This window comes from Anguilla anguilla, chromosome 15 (genome assembly GCF_013347855.1).
Source record: "Anguilla anguilla isolate fAngAng1 chromosome 15, fAngAng1.pri, whole genome shotgun sequence".
Lineage (NCBI taxonomy): Eukaryota > Metazoa > Chordata > Actinopteri > Anguilliformes > Anguillidae > Anguilla > Anguilla anguilla.
Genome location: NC_049215.1, coordinates 29,259,642 through 29,284,900, shown reverse-complemented (window position 1 = coordinate 29,284,900; position 25,259 = coordinate 29,259,642). Strand labels below are relative to the sequence as shown.

At 45.9% G+C, this 25,259-nt stretch overlaps 1 protein-coding gene across 5 annotated transcripts in view; it reads right to left on the bottom strand.

The window, feature by feature from the left end:
- LOC118214196 (DDB1- and CUL4-associated factor 6-like) overlaps positions 1 to 23,570 on the bottom strand; it is a 36,566-nt gene extending 12,996 nt beyond the window's left edge. For 3 of the 5 annotated variants that reach the window (XM_035393897.1, XM_035393899.1, XM_035393900.1), the window contains exons 1-9: positions 23,098 to 23,566; positions 13,601 to 13,662; positions 10,306 to 10,398; positions 8,773 to 8,958; positions 8,285 to 8,398; positions 6,731 to 6,866; positions 5,663 to 5,874; positions 912 to 1,005; positions 103 to 219 (exon numbers count right to left, since the gene is read on the bottom strand). In XM_035393897.1, coding sequence (XP_035249788.1) covers positions 103 to 219; positions 912 to 1,005; positions 5,663 to 5,874; positions 6,731 to 6,866; positions 8,285 to 8,398; positions 8,773 to 8,958; positions 10,306 to 10,398; positions 13,601 to 13,662; positions 23,098 to 23,185 — 1,102 coding nt within the window. In that variant the 5' untranslated portion in view covers positions 23,186 to 23,566. Of the gene's footprint in view, positions 1 to 102; positions 220 to 911; positions 1,006 to 5,662; positions 5,875 to 6,730; positions 6,867 to 8,284; positions 8,399 to 8,772; positions 8,959 to 10,305; positions 10,399 to 13,600; positions 13,663 to 23,097 lie in introns of all 5 variants that reach the window. The other 2 variants (XM_035393896.1, XM_035393898.1) reach the window with 2 other exon arrangements.
- Between the last annotated feature and the right edge of the window lie 1,689 nt (positions 23,571 to 25,259).

The following is a 25,259-nucleotide window of genomic DNA, read 5'->3' as shown; positions in this document are numbered from 1 at the left end:
TCTAAACAGGCCTGGACTGGGCAAAAGTCAGAGATCCAGTGAGCACAGTTACGGCAGCAGAACGATCGTGTCTGTAAATTGTAATTTCGGGACTCGGCTTACCCCGGGGGCGTGGCTGCGGGCGCCCTCTGCTGCTCTGGGCCTCGCTGGCCTCCTCGAACCAGCGGGACAGCATGTCGGACATGCGCTGCATCAGAGACACGTTCGGGCTCTGCTCCCCTGCAGGAAGCACAAACAGGCCGCGGGAGAAGCCGGTCATTCCGCCGGACTCCTCCTTCGATTGCGCCTTGGCGCTTGGAACATTCCCCTCACGTGCTCATGTAAAACAGGCCCATGCAAATGCGTTTCTGACTGGCGGGGCCTTACAAGATGGTGTGTTTTTTTAAAATTCTTTCGTCTAATAGGCAAACGAAGAGTGTGATCTCGCTTCAAAACTGTTCTGTAAGCTTTTGCGATTGGAATACTAAAGTTAGAAAACTACTGTGGATAGGAAACTAGGCGAGTAGTGACTCACCCCCACAGACAGTGTTTCGTAATTGAATCACTAATGCAGGTAGAAGACATCAGACAGAGAAAGGTGAGAAGCATTGATTATCAGGAACCTGTATCACTTTGAGTGTGTGTGTCTGTGAGTGTGTGTGTCTGAGTGAGTGTGTGTGTGTGTCTAAGTGAGGGTGTGTGTCTGTGAGTGTGTGTCTGAGTGAGTGTGTGTGTGTCTAAGTGAGGGTGTGTGTCTGAGTGAGTGTGTGTGTGTCTAAGTGAGGGTGTGTGTCTGTGTGTGTGTGTGTCTGAGTGAGTGTGTGTGTGTCTAAGTGAGGGTGTGTCTTGAGTCTGTGTGTGTGAATGAGAGTGTGTTTGTGTGTCTGAATACCTGTGTGTGCAGGTGCGTTTAGTTGTGTGTTTGCTCTTACCGTCGCGCTCCCTCTCGCTCTCGGGCCGTGCGCGGGGTCCCGTGTCGGACCAGTCCCCCCTTAGCCTCAGACGCTTCACCGGGGGCTGCCGGAGCTGCGGGGGGCACACACCAACTTCCTGTCAATCACAGCGCCCAGCCCCGCCCACAAAAACAACCCTCCTGCTGCTCCTCGTCCCGCTTACGCCGTCCACCACAGGTGTAGGCTCCGCCCCGCCCCACATCACAGCTACCCGACACCACGCTCAGCATCACAGCTACCCAACACCACGCTCAGCATCACAGCTACCCAACACCACGCTCAGCATCACAGCTACCCAACACCACGCTCAGCATCACAGCTACCCGACACCACGTTCAGCATCACAGCTACCTGACACCACGCTCAGCATTACAGCTAACCGACACCACGCTCAGCATCACAGCTACCCAACACCACGCTCAACATTACAGCTACCCGACACCACGCTCAGCATCACAGCTACCCGACACCACGCTCAGCATCACAGCTACCCGACACCACGCTCAGCATCACAGCTACCCAACACCACACTCAGCATCACAGCTACCCAACACCACACTCAGCATCACAGCTAACCGACACCACGCTCAGCATCACAGCTACCTGACACCATGCTCAGCATCACAGCTACCCAACACCATGCTCAACATTACAGCTACCCGACACCACACTCAGCATTACAGCTACCCGACACCACGCTCAACATCACAGCTACCTGACACCACACTCAGCATCACAGCTACCCGACACCACGCTCTGTCTCCACGCCAACTCAGATGCCTGGCCAGCGTAAAAAAACTTACTCACCAGAATTAGGGGTTTTTCATTTTCTAAAAATATTTTTTTTTAAAGGGGGGGGGATTTTGTTTTATTTGCAGATGCCATTTAGGTTCAGTTCCTCATTCTGTGTTCTTTAAAGCGGAGGAGAACTGAGCCTGACTGCCAGATGGTCTGCCCTCTCCTGCCACTGTGACTGATCTGGGGTCAGTGACAGCGTCTCTCTCTCTCTCCCACAATCCACTGCAGTATTTACCCAGGAGTGAGACACAAGCACAAGAAAGGACTTCACTTAAGGGCATGTACAGCCAACCACACGTGAAATACCCACTAGCACTCCATTCACCAAACCACCTGATGCCAGGACAAGCAGTGTGCCTCGATGAGCAAAGCAACAGATCTGTGAACACACAGCTTTGAGCCTCCAGGGGCTTTATTGTTCCGTGGAGCGAAGTAATTAACCTGGAGCCTCCTGTATAAATGCATAACGCGAAATGGAGGGTGTGCATAAAGCACACTAATGTAAATTAAGCAATGTACAGTAAAGTAATCCACAAAAAAGCATCACCCAACACCTTTAAGGTTTAAGATCACAAATACGTGTGATTAGAATGTTCTTAAGAGAACATTGTAATGCTGATGTAGCAATCACTGATGGTCATTGAAAGCAACAGAGTTCTAGGACACTGTTTCCAGAATTTTGAAAAAACACTCCAAAAAACCTTTGAAAGGGCTAACAGCAGAAGCAACTGGCAGACTTGACAGAGTAAAACTTACAGGTGCTTATGGAAACCGTGACTGAAGAAACAAAGGTTTATGAGGTTTATGGTAGCAGCAGATGCTCTGTTCTCACAGAATTCAATGATAACTTGATGTCTCGATGCAGCAGACATTGAAAGCCTTTGCCTTCATTGTTCATAACCTTGAAGGAAGGCTTGTGCTTTTTAAATAGCTCCATGCGTAGTGCACGGGGATCAAAATGACATAGCTGCGAGTGACATGTCAGCCTGGTGGAAAAAGGGGGGATGCGGGGGGGAGGGGGGTGTATAAGTGTGTGCCTGGCTCACGCTGGGCGCCCCGTCCCGGGCTATTTCTGTGCACAGAGGAACATCACATGTGCCTGCTGCTGAATTTGGAAAGGAATCCAGACTCGGCTAAACAGGAGAGAGGGAGAGGGAGAGTTAGGTAGAGAGAGAAGGAGAGAAAGAGAGCGATAGAGAGAGAGAGCGAGAGAGAGAGTGCTGTAGAAGGGATCGGGTGAGCTCCACAGTCTCAGCACAGAGACATAAATCTGACAGGAGGCCATTGCTGGTATACTGGGTGTGACCAAAACAACCAACAACTGCACCAGCAGAGAAAGCAGCGTTAAAATGATGCCTCGCATAATTTAACAGTGTAATTATTGAAGTTCTGTGTGATATCCAGAGCGCTTGAAGGGCAATAAAATGAAAATACAATTAGAAAGCTTCTCTTTGGGAAGGGCGTTAGGCTAAGGACAGTCTCATAAGACGAGGCATATATTAAAAAGCCAGAAAACACAGCAAACCCATTAAGAAAAATAAAACCAAAGAGGGTTGTTCTGGGACCTGGATCACACAACAGGATGAATTAGCTGGATAAATGCACAAATTAGTAAAACCCGGAACAGCTCTTTTTACTTCAGTCCATGTTCCAGATTTGGAAGGGTTCCAGGTTTTACTCAGTGCAGTTATCCAGCTAACACAGTCATTTTGCTTTGAGATACAGACCCCTGAATTCCAAGAAATAATGTCAGCAAACAAACACAAACACATGCATGGCATTCATTTACACTGAATAAAGACTTAAGTTACAGGCGAATTTCAGCACTGCCAATCTGCACTAGTGAAAGTCAGTGAGAGTCCTGGCCTTCTGTTCAGGATGGCCTACACACGCCCCCCCCACCCCCCAACCCCACCGGGCCATCTGTCCCCAACCCAAAAATACATCAGCTGACCACAGGTTCCCCTCGCACCCGCCCGGCACACGTGCCTCCCCCTCCACCCCGGGATTAGCCCCCCGCCCGTGGGCCTCGCCCGCAGGGAGAACCCCCCGGCAGGCGCGGGCACGGTGGAGGTGCCAGCCACGGCGATCAGTCAGAGCCGCGCACGGGCCGCTGCTCCCTGATCGGCGCTGACAGCTCCCCCCCCCCGCTCCGGGGACCGATGGGCAGACAGAGCCTGTTCTGACTGCTCCTGGCTGGGCATTAATCACGGACGAGTGGCCGTGCTGTCGAGGGCCGCTCCACACCGGGAACAGGACTCTCTCTCTCTCTCTCTCTCTCTCTCTCTCTCTGTCTCTCTCTCTCTCTCTCTCTCTCTGTCTCTCTCTCTCTCTCTCTCTCTCTCTGTCTCTCTCTCTCTCTCTCGCTCTCTCTCTCTCTCTGTCTCTCTCTCTCTCTCTGTCTCTCTCTCTCTCTCTCTCTCTCTATCTCTATCTCTCTGTCTCTCTCTCTCGCTCGCTCTCTCTCTCTCTCTCTCTCTCTCTCTCCGTCTCTCCGTCTCTCCCTCTCTCCCTCGCTCTCTCGCTCTCTCGCTCTCTCGCTCTCTCTCTCTCTCGCTCTCGCTCTCTCTCTCTCTCTCTCTCTCTCTCTCCACGGGGTCACTCGGGGTCGTTCGCCTATACCGTCTGAGACGCGTTTACGGGGGGGGGGTTGGGGAAACGACTCCGAGGCTCTTTCTGAACAGATGGGCCCAGGCGAGCCAGTCACAACAGTTTCCGCTCTATTAGACCAGCTAGGCTACGCCAGGGCGCTCGAGGCAGCAGCGCTTTTCATTGAAATCTGAAGTGGGGGTTTTTTTTTTTGTCGCAGTACGCTGAGGCGAAGCGTGAGAATCCCCCTTTTTGTTGCACAGTGACCTTTACCCGAGTTAAGCACCGGCAACGCAAAAGGGATCAGCGGTACAGCGTACATGCAGATAGCGTGCGTGCGCGTACGCGGATACGCACGCGCACGTGCGTGGGAAGCAAACACGCACACGCACACAGCAGCCGGAGGTAGCGTTAGTCTGAGATCCCATAATGCCTATAAACACCCGTCTCCCCAGTGCTAGCGGTGTTAGCGGTGCTAGCAGAGCCCGGCCTCGGGGATGTGTTAAATCACAGTGTGGCGCGTGTGCGCTCTGCAAACGCATCCTCTGAAGCGGAGCGCTGGGAGCCAACTCCGGGCCTCAGAGACCGTGAATCGTGTCATTTGCAGCAAAACAGTGCGTCAGTGTTCCAGGACGTTGAGGGGGCGACTGGCACTTCCTGCCACCCGTGTGGATGGTCCTCGCGCGCCCCGACCACAGAGCTTCCCCACCCCAGCTCCCCCCCAGTGGTGGAACGAACTCCCCGTTCACTGCCCATTTTCCGCCATGGTCTGAAGACACATCTCTTCAGACTGAACCTTGACTAACTCTAACACCACTCTTCTGCAGGGTTACCCCCAATCTGGTATCACTTTCATTTAACACTTGTATCTTGATCTTCTCACACTTTCCTGTCGTAACTTCATTTAGCATTTTTGCGTCGCACCTAAGCGTTGTATCTTCACCTTGATGTCGTAGCTCTTTACAATATCTCTTTTATTATCCCTCATTTCTAGTTTATGACTTGCCAGTGCTTACAGTGTGAACTAGACTTGATGTTCATGGCTATGGATAAACTGATACTTTATGAGAATTGTACCTTATATGACCTGTGTTCAGTAGTTGTTCTTGTGACCTTTGGTATGCGCTTATTGTACATAGCTTTGTAAAAAGCGCCTGCCAAATAAATAATATAATTTAGTGCACTAAATGCTCAGAAGGCCTCTGCCTACCAGAATCTGATCTGCGTTTTTGTAGAAAATGGATAATGTAAAACACCACCTGCCTGCAATTAATTAGTTAAAATGGCCGGATAACGTGTGTCAGTCCCAGGACATGCACAGCCTGGGGGGGGGGGCAGCTCACCTCCTCCCTCCTCTCCTCGGACGGGCCCTTCAGCTCGCGGGCCTGGTCGTCTTTGGGGTCGAACAGGTAGATGTAGTCGGAGGAGTAGCTGACCAGGACCTCCCGGCCGTCGCCGCTGTAGCACAGCGAGGTCACGCGGCACGACTTGCTGGCCAGGTGCGCCGGGACGAACCGCACGCACATCCCCGTCGTCCCGCTGCCCGTGTAGTACCCTGCAGCGCGTGGGGGGTGGGGGGGGTGGGGGGTTAGTGAGAAACACAGTTCGGTTCTGTTTAACAATGGCACACACACAGTTACAGCTAGCGCTGAACTGGAAGCTGCTAACTGCTAACACTAGCAAAGCAGTCAGATGCTATGACTCCTTACTGATCCTGGCGCAGCGACCAACTGGCAACCCTTTACATGACAAACACACCCACTGATCAGTAAGGATAGAAGCGGGGGCAGGTCCAGCGTTCGGCCAAAGCGTTGGCAGCAGTGGGAGGGCCAGCCCGCGATATGACTAATCAGACCCGACACAGCCCCCCCCCCCCCCCCCCAGGAACGCAGCGCTGCGGCCGGCCTGGACACATCACACAGCTCATTACAGCCGCATCTCCACCGCGGCCCCATGGGTGTCTGGGGTCAGTGGGGGGGGGGGGGGGGTGGGAGATCCAGTGTGTGACGCAGAGAAACACAGCTGGCTCACGGCCGACGGGCGAAGATGGGTCTGGATTAAGCGTTAATTATAAGCAGCCTGCACTCTAGGGTGTGTGGCAGAGGTCTGCGAGGAATGGCCGTGGATGCCACACATAAGAGTCCACATAAAGAACAGTGAAGGGTGGCAGTGTGGTGTAGAGCTCAGCAAAGTGCCTTTATAACTGAATGTTGGCAGGTTCGAAAGCGACCAGGATGCTGTCATGCTCCCCTGTAACGTGCATCACCAAAAATTTCAGCGGAATTCTGATTTATTAAATCTGCTCGACGTGTATCCTGTGGGTAATAATACTGGCTCTAAGAGTGCTGATGTCTGACTGATGCGCAGTGCTGGTGCACACCGCTGTGCTGTAATAAAGCGGCCGGTCTCACCTGTTGCTCTGGTGCCCAGCATTCTCCTGTCGTAGATCCTGACCGAGCTGTCGGAGCAGCCCACTGCCAGGTAATAGGGCATCAGGGGGCAGACGGATATTGAGGTAGCTGCCCGCCGACAGTTGATGAGGATGTCCTGAGCGAACGACAACACGCAGACAAAGAGACACGCGTTCAGAGGGCTGCCGAGTCTGACTGACAGCTGTCAGTCAGAGGAGGGAGGGAAAAGAGGGGAAAGTCAGAGGCCTGCTCTGGGCACCTGACACTTTCACTGCCGTAGAGAGCCGCTGAATTAAAGAACCTCAGGCAGAACGCTCCACATAAGAGGGATATGGAGACCCCAGAACAGAGGGGTCACTGGACAGAGAGAGGGAGAGGCGGAGAAAGAGTGAGGGAGGGAGAGAAAGGAGGAGGGGAAGAGAGAGAGGGAGGGAGAAACAGAGCGAGGGAGGGAGAGAAAGAGATGGAGGAAGGGTGGAAGAGAGGGAGAGAAACAGAGAGAGAGGGAGGGGAAAGAGACACCCAATCCAATGGGAGAGATTTCTAGTTCTTAACCACGGCTGTGTTCTCCACAGGAATACGAGAGAGCTTTAGTTTGGTTTAATGAATTTCTTTATAGGTGCACCACAGTGAAGGACTAAACTATCCATTCCCAGAGACTGTGACACACGGAAACTCTCCATAATGATACATATTAATCTCCACACAAACGCCTTTCTGTCATTACACACAACGCACAGCCACACACTCTCCTGGCTCCAGCAGTCACAGCGACTCCTTATATTAGCTCCTGGGTGAGGGGTGCGTGCGATCTGTTGTTCTACTTTAACAGGAAGTGACACGGCTCAGAGCACCGTAAGCATTAGACGAGAAACGAGAATAAATAACTTCGCCGCGGCTCCAGAGTAATGATGCCGAGGAAAATGTGCGTCTGGGCAGGGCGCCAAAAAAACAAAGTGATGTTTTCCAGAAGTTCTTCAGCGAGAACCGTTCAGTTATACAGACGGATCTGCCTCTGCTGATAGAACGCGTGCGACTTCCCCGCGAATACAGGATCTTGGCCAGGTGAAGCTCCGTTTTCGTTCTGAGGTGTACATGGCGTAACGCAAACTAAAGTGAAAGCACTTATGCCACTGCACTGTGAGGCTGCTTAGTGCTGAGCCATGGATGAAAATATGTCGGGTTTCTTATAAGCAGGTGATCAGCGCCCTGAAAAATGTACGGAGGCACATTTGACTATTTCTCAGACTTATTCCTGGTGTGTAACGGACTGTGTACACTGGCCTCCAAATTGAAGGGTGATGACACACTCTGCACAGGGGCATGGTCAGGACCAATCACCTATCTTTTGGGGAAATTAAATTATTACTTTAAAAAAAACCTTTTCCTCTGAGAAATTGTATTCCTGTGTAAAAGAATATCGTTTTCCCATATTTAGCATCAGGTACAGCTCATTACCTGTACTGTATGTTTCATACATGCTCATCTTCATCAAGAGTGGCGATAATTTTGGAATAATTTTTGTAACATCGGTGTAAATCCCGGGCCACTTACATCTTTACAGTCCTCTTTTGTGCAGCTGGTTTTCATTCGGACGTCGAACCATCGGACTGTGCCGTCCTCCCCGCAGGACAGGAAGGTGTAGGGGTCATTTGGTACGGTCATAATCTGCCGATGTAAGAGAGGGAGCCACAAGTCTCAGCACTAATTCACTGTCATCACAGCCTCCACTGCGAGGCCAAACCAAGGTTTTTCACAGACAGTATTCTCTCACAAAATATTCCATTCAGGCTGTGTTACAAGTCTTAACTGCCTATTAAATGTCAGACGAGTGTATATATACATATATATATATATATATAGAATGGTAATAACAGAACATAGTCTTGTAATATAACCTTTCTTGCATCTGCATTATGCATCACACCCTCCTCCGTACTTCTCATTCTAAATGACAAACACGCGCGGCTGCACCCGAAGCCGGGCTCCGCAGAGCCCCCGTACCTCGCAGGCGGTGCCGTAGTGACACAGAGCCCCCGTACCTCGTAGGCGGTGCCGTAGTGACAGGTGAACTGGCACTGCCGGTTGACGTCGGCGCTCTTCTCGGTGTTGGTGTAGTAGATGATCCCGTCCCCTGAGCACGACACTATCTGCTGATCGTTGGTGCACGGCATGAACTTGGCACTGAAGATGTTCGCCCGGTGGCCCGATCGGATGGCTGCTTTGACCTGGAGGGGAGGGGAGGGGAGGGGGGGTGGGGGGACGGAGCGACGGAGCGGGGTTAGTATAATGGGCAGTGTATAGTATACAGCAGTAGTATAGTAGCCGGCAGTGTAGTATAATGGGTAAGGAGCTAGTCTTGTAACATGAAGGTTGCAGATTCAATTCCCACGTGGGACACTGTTGTTGTAGGCTTGAGCTAGGTACCTAACCTGCATTGCTTCAGTATCTATCCAGCTGTATAAATGGATACAATGTAAAATGCTATGTAAAAAGTTATGTAAGTCGCTGTGGATAAGAGCGTCTGCTAAATGCCTGTAATGTAATGTAATGTAATGGGGTTAGACGTTGCACTTTAATTTTCGGAAAAGGCACTGCTCGCTGCCAGCATTTGCGTGCGCTACTGTGCTCCCTCCCAAACTAATTGGATTCACAAGGATTAGGAGGAAATTGCCATTGCTGATGCCAAATTAGGGTGAACAACCTGGGAATTAAATGTTTTTCAGCAGTATATACATATAATAAACAATCGTTTATTGTGGATTATTGCTTTCAGATGCTCAAATGAAGCAAATTCATTCAAATTAATCATTACAGTTATAAATCACCCCTTCTGATGGAGCTACTTTTACGATAACCTTTGCATGGATGGGCTTGAACCGCCCAAATATGGGCAGTGACTTCATTTCCTGTTTCCTGTAGAGCTTTGATAATCAAATGCCTGATAACGCAGCTGGGGAGAAGGCTTTGCATTAATTCACCTTCAAGCACTCTCTAGTTCATCCAGACAATATGAACGACATACTGTCTACCAAATGCCATAAACACAATATTAGAGATGTCAATCTAGGAACACAGCGAAGAGACATTTAAGTGACCAAAATCAAACATCCGTAGAAGTAGTTGTGCAGTCTACTTAATGTTATTATTTGTATTAATACAGTTGTGTAGCCTTCCAGAATTCTGGAGTATTTTTACTGCATCTATAGTCTTCATTATTTTATGCTTGATAAGCACTATAAATAAAATGAAGTACAATAATTTTAACACAAGCAAATGAAGGGCACAGATGGGCTCGATATAATATTCTCATTAGAAAAATAAAGTAGTTTTTTGTAGCGGCTGAATGAGTTTAATAGCATATGCTTTTTATGGTGTGTATGTTTTCTGGAGTGTTTGATTCTGCTTCGCCTTGGGTTAATGAGGGGTACCAACACTTCGTGACTTAAAGGCTCGACTGTTATAACTTAAATACAAGCCATATAATAAGACCGTGTGATTTAAAGAAAAAAATATATATTATGCTCCTGCAAAGGCCTGAAGAAATGAGAGTGTATTATGAGGGGGCTTCTTACCTTTCTGTTGTATGGGTTTGAGATGACCAGACTGGTGTCATCGGATCCTGAGAGGATGTATTCACCCGTGTCGTTCCAGCATATTGTGTTAACCTGTCAGGGAACAGGAAAAGGATCTTCAAAATCAACAGGCAGCAAATCTATTGTGTGTGTGTGTGTGTGCGGGTGCGCATGTGTGTGCGTGTGTGTGTGTGCGTGTGTGCGACTGATAAAGCAAACCGTTACAATGTATGTGTGTGTGTGTGCATGTGTGCGTGTGAGTGTGTGTGTGTGTGCATGCGTGTGTGTGCGACTGATAAAGCAAACCGTTACAATGTGTGTGTGTGTGCGCATGTGTGTGTGTACGTATGTATATGTGTGTGTGTGTGTGCGTGCGAGCTTTGATCTTATCCTAAACACTTAAATCTGTCTTCACACAAGCTCACATAAACGTGCCAGAGAGAGAGGTGACACATTTGATGCTCTGCTGATGCTGTAAATTGAGTGAAAATGTCATGTTCTCAAAAAGTAATCTAATCACAGTCATCTGAGCTTCTTTTACTGTTTATTTTCAATTTGTCATTACTATACACACTCACCAGAAAAAGCAATACGAAGACTCAGTAGCTCTAAACTGCTGAAATACTGCTGAAGTAAACAAGCTGAAATATTGTTCTAATGAAATTTGTTACGTTTTTTTCTTCTTAAGTTGCCGTCTGTGCTCATCTACGTCTTCCGTGAATTTGGCAGGATTTGGTTGCAGTTTGCATTTGTGCTCCAATGTAAAACAGGGAGGCTTCAGCACCGGTATCAGCCAGTATGGCTGGTCAAGTATCAGCTGAGGATATCAGCCCCAAAAATGTCCGCGCACCCCTAATTTCTAATGTCTGGGTCCGACTGAAATTTTGCTCTGAGGCTTAAACTACATTAGCCATGTAACTGGGTTAATATAGACTCTGAGTAATTTTGCGACTAGAACAAATATCCAAATGTAGACTTGCTGCTGGCAAGTCTTAAGTAGAACTGATCGCTCTCAGTACACAAGTCTGAGCTGTTGAACAGAAACGGAGCAAAAGCCACAGAAGGACTGAAACACGACCTTTGCAAAAATTTCACCGCTTTGTGTTGTGAATAGGGCAAGTCAATCTGAACATTAAACGATGTCGTTTGTTGGGAGCACCGGGCCGTCCGTTCACGGATCTTCCCCCGTTCCGGATGGCACGCTAGACAGAAAGACACACTGCGTGCCAGCGGGAATCCGCGTGGAGCGCGACTTTGGCGAAGGACGCCTTGGTCTCCTTCGATCAATATTTCATTACCTCAGCCCGCAGAGGCTGATAGTGGCCCTTATTTTCCCCTTTTTGGGCCTTGGCGCTCGGCATTACTGTGCTGAGACGGTTTATCGCACAACCCCACTCCATTACGCGGGGGCTGTTCTCAAATGTCACTCAAAAAGGGGCTTAAATATCATTCTGAAACCCCTCTTCCGTTGTGCTAATGAATGTAAAACACAATTAAAAAATGATTTCCCCACCACCGGCAGGCGTACAAAACTTGACACATTAAAACGGTATGAGAGGAAACAAAATGGAGGGATGGGCTGAATGTATGGGCTGGGGAGCTTCTCCTCACGCTCACACAGAAGCAGCTCTAAATGTGGGCCCTGCTCAGACCGCCAGGCCAGCGTCTTTCTGACTGACTGTGATGAGGCCCCTCTGGGACTCTGGGGATGGAGAGCACTGTGTCCCCCCCCCCCCCCCCCCCCCCCCCCCCCGAATACACCCTCCTTTCCCATTGGGTAGCTGGGTCCAGTGTAGTGTAATGGTTAGGGAACTGGGCTGGTAACCAGCAGGTAGGCTGCAAGTTTTATTCCCAGGTAGGACACCGCTGTGGTACCCTTGAGCACGGTGCTTAACCTGAACTGCTTCAGTACATATCCAGCTGTATAAACGGGTTTACTGTATAAACGGGTTCACTGAAACTGAGAAAGTTGTGCGGGTCCCTCTGGATAAGTGCGTCTGCTAAACGCCCGTAATTATAATCCAGACTGACTGGAAACAGGCGGGATCAAGCCATGGCTACAGCGTGAGGTGGCTATGAGTGTGACTACGCAGCTGCAGGACACAACTGTCCTTTTCCTGCCGGGGGTGGGGGGTGGGGGGGGTATGGTGGGTTTATGTCAGCCAGGGTTCCTATGGTTACCGCAAAGTTCTAAAGTGGTAGCCACAGGAGCCCTGGCAACACACTGGGACCTGCAAGCTGCCAGCCACCTGCAGAGAGAAATATTCTATAGCTACATGTCTATTCTTCAGCATTCTATAACTACATATCTATTCTTCTGTATTATATAACTACATCTCTATTATTCTGAATTCTATAACTACATATCTATTCTTCTGTATTCTATAACTACATATCTATTCTTCTGTAGTGTACACCAAAGCAGCAGTGCCCTTCGCATGCGTGTGGGTAACACACTGGTGACTCAAGCGGCACAACTGGTAATCCCAAATGGATAAATTATTCAAAAACTGCTCTTTCTGACTGAAGCAATGTGGGAATGCACTCTTCCAACTCTGCCCACAGCTTGCTACTAATCAGCAGTATGAGTAACAACAGAGAGGCGTGAATTAGCCAGTGTAATTACAGACACTTGGGATTCTTCTCTACAATGACAATATTGATCTGTATACACTATGCTGTTGTCAGACCTGGGTGAAATACGTATTTGTTTTGGATTCAAATACTTTTCAACGCTTTACTGATCTTGTCTGGTGCAAACCCCACCTTCTGGTCATATTGGCAGGCTCAATTACACCAGGCAAGATCAATAGAGCACAGAAAAGTATTTGAATCCAAAACAAATACGTATTTGACCCAGGTCTGACTGTTGTTATACCCATACTCACTTCACCAGTCTTATTCCATTTTATTTCTTTGGGCTGACCACTCATGCCACGTACGCCGTTGCTTTAAATATGAGTCAGCAGAGTGGGCTTGATGACTGACATGGCCTCTTCCACTCTACGGATTGGTACAGTCCTCAAAATGGCGGTGTTTCAGACTTTCAGACTCCCCAAATGAGAAAAAGCCGGGTGAGGCAAGCAATCAATAAACAATGGAATGTGATGAAGCCCTTCAGCACACTGTTACTAGAGAAAGCAAGAGAAGCACTGATTGGATTTTCCGACTTTGCCATCCCTGCGATGTACTGAGAACCTGGGAAGGCTCTCCCTGCGGACGGTTGTGTTACAGATGGTGCTTTGTTGGATTAGTATTGATTAGATTTGCGTGCACTTATGGTCTTGATACTCACACAGCCATCGTGTACGTTGAGTGTAGCTTCAAGTTTGAGTCTTTGGACAAATTCTCTTCTTCCTGGATGAAAAGGGAAAAACAGTTTAAACAAAAATAAAATTTGCAAAAAGAAACATATTTAGAATTAGAGTTCATCCCAAGAGCTGAAAATGGCTGGTTTGTCTAAACATTTTATTTTCCGCCTTTATCCCAATTCTTTTTGTCCACAAACGGGAAGTAGATTGCAAGTGTAGGTGTGTCTCATCACTGAAACATCTTCCATCAGTTTGGATGCATGCAGGTTAACACATGCATCTTCCAAGGCATGACCAGCCAGCCACCAGCTACTCTTCCCAGCAGCTGAGCGACACTGCCATTGGGTTGGAGCATTGTGCACACGGCACACAGATCCTTTGGATTCTTCAGACTGAGGAGACCCCGTTGCCCAACACACACTGAATCTGAAATCAGGATGCACAGAAGGAGGCTTTGCTCCTCTAATGTGGACAGAGCAACGGGAGACAGCAGCATGAGACAGGAACGGCTTCAGTGAGAGAGGACAGCTTATGAGAAGCACAAGGCAGGAGATAAATTTGGCTCTTCCGTTCCGTAAGAATACAGTGTGCTAAGTGTGCTTTCTGACGTGCTGTGTTCAGGGCATAGCAACAACCTTTGCCCAACTTAGCAGTGCCAATCAAACATGAGCTGGAATTTTTTTTTTTTTAAACTTCAAATTGTCCCTGCCCCCCCTAACTGCCTTTTCGATTATTATTATTTTTTTAACTGATGCTGAATCTTCTGTATGGTTTCACTTCCTGGGCCATCCTGCTTGTCTTTGCCCATTCTATTATGCATTTACTTTTCTTTTGCCATTTAGCAGTTGCTCTCATACACAGATTTCTATTACTGCATACAGTTCATTTATACCACTGGATACTTACTGAAGTAATTCAGGTTTAAGTAGTTTGCAAGGCACTATAATGGCAGTTTGGGAATCAGACCTACAACACTGGAGTTGCAAGCCCAGTCACCCAACTTTTATATAAATACCGCCAACCGTACGAGAACGGGATGCCACTGCAAACATAAACACAACACTGCTGCGCTAGCATTGTGTGAGAGTGACTTGTCCATGTATTGTCATCACTGAGAAGGGGAAGGAAAGAGTGGAGCGAGTAGAACATGGAAGTCTGTAATAACACAGTGGAACCTGGCTGTGTGCCTACACTCCTCTTGCATCTTATGGATGTAATTAATCACAATTTTTCAGAAACTAAAAGCCTTTTGCTTGCTTTTCAAACGCTCATAACTTTTTAAAAGGAAACAATAAACGTCCTAACCTGTCCTCATAAGCACCTGGAAGAAATGATATCATGCTCTAGAATATGGTAGCAACTTTATTATGATGAAAAACCTGTCGTGGCTTGTCTTGATTTGAAGTGAGACAGAATATGTGCAAACATGTGTAAAATAAAATGCAAGAAAGGAACATTACTGGAGACAACCGTTCAAACTGTGGTTGCCCCGGGGCATAAAATATCACCATATAAACCAAGAAGAAGAACCTTGGAAGAACCTTTCCAATAAAAACACTGGCAGAGTGTGCAGGGTCATAGACTCAACAGAAACTGGGGCTGACCCTTTCAGGAAGCGTACCCCAGGATTAGATATGTTCTCTGCGCTGAAGATGAATTACTTAATAGCTCATTCAATGCAAGCTTCCGAGTGCTGCAGTATGTTGCCCTCCTTTTTTCACCCCCAACTGCCGGAACTTAACAGGGATCCCATGGAGGGTCAAGCAATTTCTTGCTGTTTCATGTTATCTGCTTAAATATGAAACCTCGCTTATACTGCACTTCCACTCTACACACACACACACACATTCCGTAGCCCGTGGGGGCCTGTTTCAGAATCCTATAATGAGGCCCTCTCCTCTCCTTTAACTGCTGACTCACCGGCCTCTACAGCCTATACTGCGTGTTGGCTCGGCGTTTCCATAGTTTTTGGGGAAGGCAAAGGTGTGACACCCGCTTTGAGGAACATGTAAAAGCAAAGTTTCTGGAGGCCTGTCTGTCAGTGCTATTCTTGTATCAGACTAGCCTAAAAATGGAGTGCCTCCCTATAGTAGTACATCAGAATGTTGGTATATTTATTTATTTATTTTATTTACTTTCTGGGAGCCACGTAGGCTAGCTAGCTACTACAGCTGGACGTGAACAGAAGTTAACCGGAAGTTTGAAACCGGGATCTACGGTTGTCAAGGGCATTGTTATGGAAAAGTCAGAGTTCAGGAACAGTACCTGGATGTGCCACTGTGTCGCTGCAAATGGCTAATGCAAGGCTGTTTTTAGAGCAACCTTAAATTTCAATCTTTCCATAAACATTTTTCAAAAATTCTCGTGGGCGTTTGGGGCTCCAATACTCGTTGGGGCCCAACCGTTTAAACTGCCACAGCACGCCTCTGACTCTACATGAGGTTTTCATCTCGTGGGCCTGTTTACAAATCCCACCAAAATGGAAAAAAAAATGGAGAATGTTTCACGGAAATGAAATCAAACATTTCCTGTTCTGTTGTTGGTTTCATGGCACATGTTTGGATGAATCAGCTTCCTATTGAATTTAACCATTGTGCACAATATTAGTCTACAATGTGAAATCAGACTAGCAGACAATCATGCAATCATCCATTTTTCACCCAGAGATTACCAGCATATGAACTTCATGCAAATTAAGTTTTAATTGATCTTTTGTGACTATATTCGCTCCTCTACAATTTCATTCGTCTGCAGTTGCAGGATACACACTGTTGACCAAATAGCCTACTTAAATAACATGAATGAATGTACGTAAATTACACGAAAACAGGATTGAGGAAAAGACTAAGGACGTCCACAGCTTTCACACAGCAGACGAATGGAAAACGGTTAAGATGCCACAGTAAGCCAGTAACGATCTTATAAACTTATCGTGGGGAAAGCATCCTCAGATCTTCTGTTGGCCAAGGCTTTTGTTTTACCCTCCAGTGGGGTTAGCGAATGACAAATGCACAGGGTCTGTTCTATATTTAGATTCCCCTACAGCTGAGTTCCCTAGTCTGCTTACAAACACTTCAGCGTGTATTCTTTGCCTGTTAACAATGACGGATCTAAAAAAGAAGCCAAGTCAAACACAACTCCTGCCAGGTCTAGGAGGCTGAACAGACCACTAACCCGGCTCTACAGGCATTCTAACCTGAGCCACCCAAGAAAAGTTCAAAATCTTAGCGACAGGAAGTCACAAAAAAAGCCACAATTCATACATGGTCTTTCATGGAAGGTACAAGCAGTTACTGTACTGCCTGTGAACCACTGAGGCGGTCGGGGCTGACTGACAGCATTCTTGGGCCTGAAATAGAACAGAACACGGTAACTTGGTGAGGCAGCATGTTCGCGAGTCCCGCTCTGTGCCAGACTACAAAACTGACACTCGGAAAACGAAACCCTGGGACCACTCTGCCACCGGTAGCGGCAGCAATTAATTCAGCAACAACAACATCGACAGCGCGCACACCTGCAGTCAGATTCAGCGCTTTGGCCCGTGTGAAGGAAACACGGTCTCTCTGGACCCTGGGGGTTAGGAAACTGGAATCTGTCATTCAGAGACTGTTGGTTCAATTCCCAGGCGGGGCATTTCTGTCGTACCCTAGAGCAGGTACCCAACCCAAATTTCTGAACCGGCCAATCTGTGTGAGTTCCTCTGGATAATGGTGTCTGCAGAGTGCCAAAACATAAAAAGTAAATGTCATTGACTGCAAGCCCTCATGCGCTGGAGCCACTGTTGGGGTGGATAGGAGCAGGTCACATTCTCATATGAGAGGACTTGTAAAAATAGATCGGGTTTGGATGCATAACAGACTGGCTTCCATGTGACTCAGCGCCTGTCACTTGGACTGTGGCCCCTGAACAGGCTCGTAGGCAGCGCGATCTGGTAACGCACCCCGTGCACCACACTCGCCCACACTGCTGCAGTCAGCCTATGGTACACTCTCCACACTTCAGCTGCGCCATTTGTGAAAAGCTAGAGAATAAAACACATTTAAAGCATTTAAAGCTGGCCACACGCTGGTCTAGAACTCCGGTTCATCACCACATTTTCACCACGTTAATTTAAGTCTAATGACACATAAATTAAACACACAAGTTAAAACACTTTTTTTTTAATCATACAAAAAAAGCAATTCAGCGAGTGCAGGAAAAAATAATGCGTGGTCTGTCCAGATAGGGTTTATATACCCTACTCTGATCTCAGAACTGAAGGATGTCCCCATTTCTCCTGCAGCCTCTCTCTCTCACAGTACTTTGCTGGAGAATGGCTTTACCCTGCTGTGCAGAGGCATTACCTCATCACTAGCGGACTCCCCTCCTCCTCTGCCACACACAGGGCACACTGCATTCAGCAGACTCTTTTAACCCTTTAAATATGTGATTACAACGTTCTTAACTGAACATTCTAATGTTCATGTAACAGTCATTACTGGTAATTGAAAGCAATGGAATTCTAGAACACTAACCATTACTATCACCTATCTTCAAAGAGTTAAAGGGGGTCTTGTAATGAGTGACAGCCAAAGCTTTCCTGGCCTCATCACAACAGACCCAGCACCACCTGGAAAATGAACATTATGTGTTGAATTACATTTTCCTGGATCTCCATCAACAATTAAGCCCATCATTATTGCACAAAACACCATTAATAACAGCAACTCCTGTCTGCTACAGCCCTTTCTGGGAGGTAATTCGATTTTTTGCAAATGTTTTTTAGGCTTTTGTTTGTGAAGTTAAATTAACCTTATGCGCAATGCATCTGCTGCTGAATTTTTAAATTGTTTACAAAGAGGTATCAGCTTGGCAGCTTTATGCTTTATGTGAATTTCACTAGGACTACTGACAAAAGCATGTAGGCCTACAGCAAAACAGCAACCGCAAGGACCACAATGATTTCAATGGGGCACTGCATGCAGGCTATGGCTGAACCCACTCAAAGCAGATCATCAGCGCGGTCACTGGCTTGCAGGTGCTTACGACTACACATTTTACAATGGAACTACATTACCCATTGCTCCCCCCGAACTACCTCCTAATGAACCAACACGACCACCAAGATCACGCTGGAGAGCTCTAAATGAAGCAAAGACCAATTTATTTCTGAATGTACTGTATGGTGACAGACTAACTAATGGATGAGAGACAGTGATATTAACATATATACACTAAATGAATAAATGAATAAATAAATAAATGAAACAATTATGGCGTGCAGCCGTAAGCATATGTGTGGAGTAGGTGTACAAGCCTGCGGCCCACGTGTGCAATCTGGAGGCAACGCTGAGCTGCTCTGCCTCTGCCAGAGGAGCAGCGGGCCCAGGGCTGACTCTGCTCGAAGCTGGAGGGCTGCGCTACGTTACTGCTAAATACCCACCACTCCCGCAGGACATTATTTTTTCACTGGGAGAAACGATGAAGGGGTGGGGGGGGGGTGGGGGGGGGAGCACGGTGGGGGGGGGGGGGGCTTATCTTTCCACCGCAGCGCTGTCCTGGCAGGGCGCTGACATTTAAGGTTGAGAATGGAAGACCACTCGCTGCCCTATCATGAATTTCAAATCGCTCGCTCCCAAGAAGTCCCGCCTGTATAATACGGTGGCATTATGACTCGAGCGTACGGGCAAACAAAGGCCTTTTTTTTTTTTCGTGTGCAATCTGTTGGTATTTTGTCACGGGCCGGTACTCTGATGTTCACCAGGGAGCCTGAACTGCAGACACATACTGAACGTGCCAAAAGAGCTAGGAGCAGAAGAGGCAGTGGAGGAGAAAACGAAGCTGTGGATGACTTCCACGACAAGTCACCTGAAAACGCATCACTTGGTAACATAGCGTAGCTGCTAGCTGATGCATTTTTAAAAACCAGATGGAAAAAGTGAAAATTTTGCTCTAAAATTAGACAGAGCTGAATGCAATCTATTGCTGGGATTAACTCACTTTTCATTCCCGGTGGACGGTCGGCGGTGTAAATGCACTACCTCAGCCCTCAGCTACAAAATGTGGAAAACACACATGATCTTTGGCACTATTTTTAATTTGTTACATTTTATTTGTCACACTGCATTCCAGGTTTCAAAGAATTCTCCTCTGAAATTTTCAATACTCATATAATTTATCCTACAAAATAATGCACCTCAGAATTTCTTTTAAAAATATATTTATATATTTTCACACTCCTTAAAATTAGTGCATGCAGGTCATTACCAGATCTCAAGCCCAACTTACATTTTATTACACACTACGGGCCTGATTTACAAGGACATTTAGCACGTGTAAAACCTTTTAGCACATGCAAAACCAATAACATTGGTCATGGCATTTGGTTGGTTGTGTTAGTAACTTTGCGAAAGGTCTTAGTTAATTCCTATGAGTATATATAGGCCTATTAATATAATTGAATGTTTAGCATGCATGGATGCAACTGACGTCTCTTGGCAAGCCACAAAAAAATAATTTGCTTTAAGCAGGAAATTTGTTTCAGTGATCATTTTCAGCAAAAAGATCTCAATTGATCTCAGCAACTATTGTAGACGCAAATCTGAAATGCTATCAAACGTCCTTCCTCTATAGCATGTAAATTTCGAAGGGTCGTGAATATTTCAAGCTGATTTCACATTTATTTGCAATTACTAGAGGACACAAGATTCCTCAGGACAACCTCGCCCTACACGTTATTCAATCCTGCTCGTTCCGATTGCTTTGCAGGACATAAAAAATTCCGTTCTTCCGTTTCTTGCTGCCGTTCTCTTACTGGCTTTGTCCACTCAGCTCAACGGAGCCACAGGGGGCCCATAAACAGATACTGATAGGGTGCTAGAGAAGGCCGTTGATGGGCATGTAGTCTTAATCCTGTACAGGGGGCTGTCCAGCAGGGCATCACAGATTAGGATCAATTATTCACCTGGTAGAGCACCACACACCCAATCGGCTCCACACGCGCGCAAAGTTGGTCGTGTAAGAAATAATTACTTTTCGTCGGTTTTTCAAAGGTTTCCTCGCAATTTGTATACTAATGATGACACCACAGATGGTCTAAGTTGTGAGTAAACAAATGTTAGAAAAGTAATGTGCTGTGTTGTGATGAGAAATTATGAAAATCGCTAAATACAATTCATCAGAATAACATGTTGGTAAGCGCTTTTTCTTTAATGAGTGTGATATTTACCTGTTTTTGCTTTGTTATTGCAGTTTAATTGAAGTGACTGAAGCAGTTTTATGATTTAATCTAATCTTCTGAAGCAGTCAATGCACCTTTCTACACTAAACTGTATTTTCCATAGCAAAATACTGAACCAAATGTAAAATTAAAATGATTTATAATCTGCTGGTACTCAATTTTAATATAGAAATGCAGAAATTTGCTTTAGCAAGGCTACAGGTATATAGGTCTATTCCTAGAGACCTGTGGTCCAGACACCATTGTCTGCATCTCAATCACATGACAGCCATCCCAAAAAGAACCTGAAATAGGCTTCATCTAAGGGGACAACTCTGGGGATAGAAGAGTCTTATCTCTGTCCTGTCATAAATAATGACACCCATTGTCGATGCACACGGTCTACTGACCCCCATACAGTAGAGCAGGGTGCACACAACGTTGACATGAAGGATGGTTGCACAGAAACTGGATTCTGCCACGCCTACACACACAAGGGCATGCACCTGCATGCATGCAGGCACGCACACATGCTTTTACGCACACACGTTATTCTGCCACAGATAACCATTCCACTTTCCACCCCACCCATAACCCCAGTGATGGCATCCTTCACTTCACTTCCTCTCATCCAGTCTGCTGCAGCAATAGCACAGCTTGTGCCAGTACACAGCACAGATATTACTTTCAATTAATCTTGATTAACCCTTTGCAGAGTAGCTTTCTTTCTTTCAAATTTCTAAGTCAGTGTTCCAGAACTTCACTTCTTTCAATTAGCCCATCAGTAGTGATTGCTACACCATTATTAGAATGTTCAGTTGAGACCATTCTAATATCCTACTTGTTAATTAATTGCAGTCATGCCGTCACAGACAAGTGCATACTTGGGAAATTGAGCAAATGTTCACACCAAGATATAAATGGGTGTTTATAAATAAACAACTGCAGAATCTGACATTATCAACAGTACTGAAACACATGCACACTTAAATGCATGATCCCCAATGTGGACTCATGTAGCCTTTAGTCTAGTCTTCTTTAAAATTAAGAAATTATGCTGGCCCCCCAATTTTGGTACTTTTTTAAATAATTCTGACAAAACAATGCCCTGTCCAGGTCCACTTACGTCTTATGACTGCAAATGGGCTCTACTTAGTTAAGGTAGCCACACCGAAAACTTCCATAAAAATCTAAACAATTAAAAATCGTATGCTGTGTTAAACGGGTTATATTCACATGAAGCGTTGGGAACAAAGTTATATTATATTTTATACCCAGGAATTAGGCTATATTACATACCCAGGACCCGAAACGTGTGCAACGTGTTTCCTGGCCCAAGAACCACAAAGTTGGATACTGTGTACAGTAGCTAGCAACAGCGTCTGAGGAAATGCAATGTGAATGTGAATCTAATCGCTGCCAGGAGAAAAAATAGTCTACACGCGTTAGTCAAGTGGGTATCATCAACAGTTACTGAGCTAATGTTAGGCAGCTAGGATAGCTAACTAAATGCGCGTGAATAGAACAGGAGCTAATATTAGCTGGCTTGTTTTCCCTTTAGCGCGAACAGCTCTTTATCGTAGAAAGATGTTTCAAGCAATGATGTGGGCTTTAAACAGATGGAACACAAGATACGTCATTGTGAAACAAGTGGCTTCCCTTTTCAAACAGCTGATAGGACTCATTTGGCAACAATATCGGTTACTTAACAAACTAGTCCGTTTATTATTGTAAGCTAGAACTGAAGAGCAATCGTAGCGCAGCAAGGATCGGGAACGTTCAAGTTAGTTCGAAAGACAGAAAGAACAGAGTTAGCTAAATAATATTAGCTGTACAAGTACTCGAATGTATACTTACTACATACAGTACTACATCAAGCTACTTAACGGCAACACGAAATCATTAACATTGCAATTGGCTTCCTTTCCCCTATAATAATAAGCCACAGCTCGCCAGCGCACAAGAGACTTTTTTCACACTTTTAACTTCATATAACGGTAGCGCTGTCAGTTTCGTGGCGATAATTCAGTCGATGTCCGATATAACGTTACACAGATCCAGCTAGGTTGCGAAAGGTCGAGTGACGCTGCATTGGCTAGCTAGCTGGTAACCATTCTAGCATAGCTACTTATAAAAACACAAACAGAAATGAATCCTGTTTTTTTTGACAGATGGCTTGCTACTAAGTCCGTGTATTTCTACCCATTCGTGCACGACCCAGTACCATCAATCATTTTTAACCATCAACAATCTGAATGTTGAGTATTGTTTTCATATTCTTACCTAGGTAGTTAATCCTGACAGCATTTGGTTCGTTAAACCCAATGGAGCGCTTCCTTACATCCCAAATCAGGTTACCGGAGCAGGACATGGTGCTCAACCCCTCGTCCTATTAAAAATAACATTGAAGGAACTTTGCATCCAATCTCAATGGTTTTGCTGTCCTTACGGTCACAGTCTCTGTCCCTCTAGATTTTCTACGTCGCGGTGTGAGTTAAATATCCCCGTATCTACGCCTGCTTACTACCTGCAGGTCGGACTCAACGCTGCCCTGTTATTTACTTCTCTCCTCTCCTCTCCTGCCAAACCTACAAAGCCAATGAATTACAAGCTCTAAACACCGCGATAACGAGAAAGATTTTAATATTGCTGTGTGAGATTCGAGGGGACCAACACTGCGTTGCGCCTCGCAGCGTCAGTCCAGAACGTTGTGATTTAAGCTCCATAAATTGCGAGAACGACATATCTTGTTTGTTCCGTATTTGCATCAAATAAGCGTTTGTGCAGCTTTTGTTTGTAATTTGGTTGATTTGTCCTCGGGATGCGACGTCATGCTGGACCCTGCAATGTGAAGTACAAAGTGTACTACACCTTTGTGCAACGTGTGTTAAAATATGCTCAAACGTTATTGTGTTTGTTTTAGTTGTCGTCTGTTACTGAAAGAAGTTATTAAGTCCCCAATCACCAGTCCAGCAAACCCGAGAAAGTATTGCATTTGCTTTTTAAGTAATACTAAATACATTCGTGAACTTCTGGTGGTAATCAAATGGAAATAAAACAAATAATCTACAGATCTGCTTAAAATTGTGTTGAAGCAGTCAAAATGCCAACAAAAAAAAATACCAGCGACCCATAAAATGGGTAATACATGCTGGGCATTTTCTAGCTCAAGTCAGCATAGAAAGAAGTGGCAGTATCTTCAAACTGATTGAGTGAATCACGAGGGCATTTGTTTAGATATGACTCCACACTTGAGTCATCTCCTTTTAATTTAGTTGGTTTTCATTATTTTGTGTTCAAAGACTGAATTTCACAAACAAAACATTTTCCTTTTATATCTCAGGGTAATGTCTATTGATTTCCATGTGATTATACTTATTTATTCTGTGAAGTACTTGATAAATAAGGATGACTGTCCTATTCTGAACCTTCAGTTTACAATGGGCTACATATACAGTGCGGGATATAATAATGGCATATGTTATATCTCAGTTTGCTCTCAGGTACATGTGACTCTAACACAAAAAATGTTATGATGTTCATTCAGTGGACAGATTCAGAGGTTAGCTTGTAAATTAAGAGAATTGGGGATCCATCCATCCATACATACGTTGTCTAAATCGATTACTGCCGTTCAGGGTAGCAGAGGAGCTGGAGCCTATCCCAGTACACATAGGAAATACAGGAACACACCCTTGACAGCTCACCAGTCCATCGCAGGGCCCACACAACATTCACACATTCTAACCCCAAGGGTTTAGAATTTAGAATACTCCAGTAACCCTAACCTGCATGTCTTTAAATTGTGGGAGGAAACCAGAGTGCCAGAGTGCCCGCTGAACTCCCCAACCAGGATTCAAACTCAGTACTGTCTTGCTGTAAAGGTGATAGTGGTACTCACTGCGCCACTGTGCCACCCTTGGTAGTTGTGACCTCCAGAATCTTCTGCCTGAAGTGTCAGATAATTCAGAGTGAATCTGGCTTCACACAGCTTTCTGATCAACATAATAACATGCTATGGGATGATCACAGTATTTGCACCACTCTGTGCATGATGTGCAGGAGAAACAGTCATGGATCACACACAATTTTAATAAATTGTTCAATTCGTTGGTATCTGGCCCTCTAAATTGAGTTGAACAGTTACTGTGCTATTCTGTTCAAATTTGATTATTCTGCTTACCTTTAAAATATGAAATTACCTGTCTTCTTTTGCATTGTATACATTATGTCAATGATTTTCATGTGCCCTTGCAATTCTATGGCACCATATCTCTTGTTCTCCTACATACGTGCCTATACAACACTGCTTTCTAGGGTGTGTTTGCTGTAGTATTGTAAATAGGCTCTGAAACTAATAGCTCCCAGAATAGCAAGAAATTGTAGGTTGCTGTCTCTCTTTATTCCAATCACAGTTTCTATTTACTTTACAGTTACTTTACATG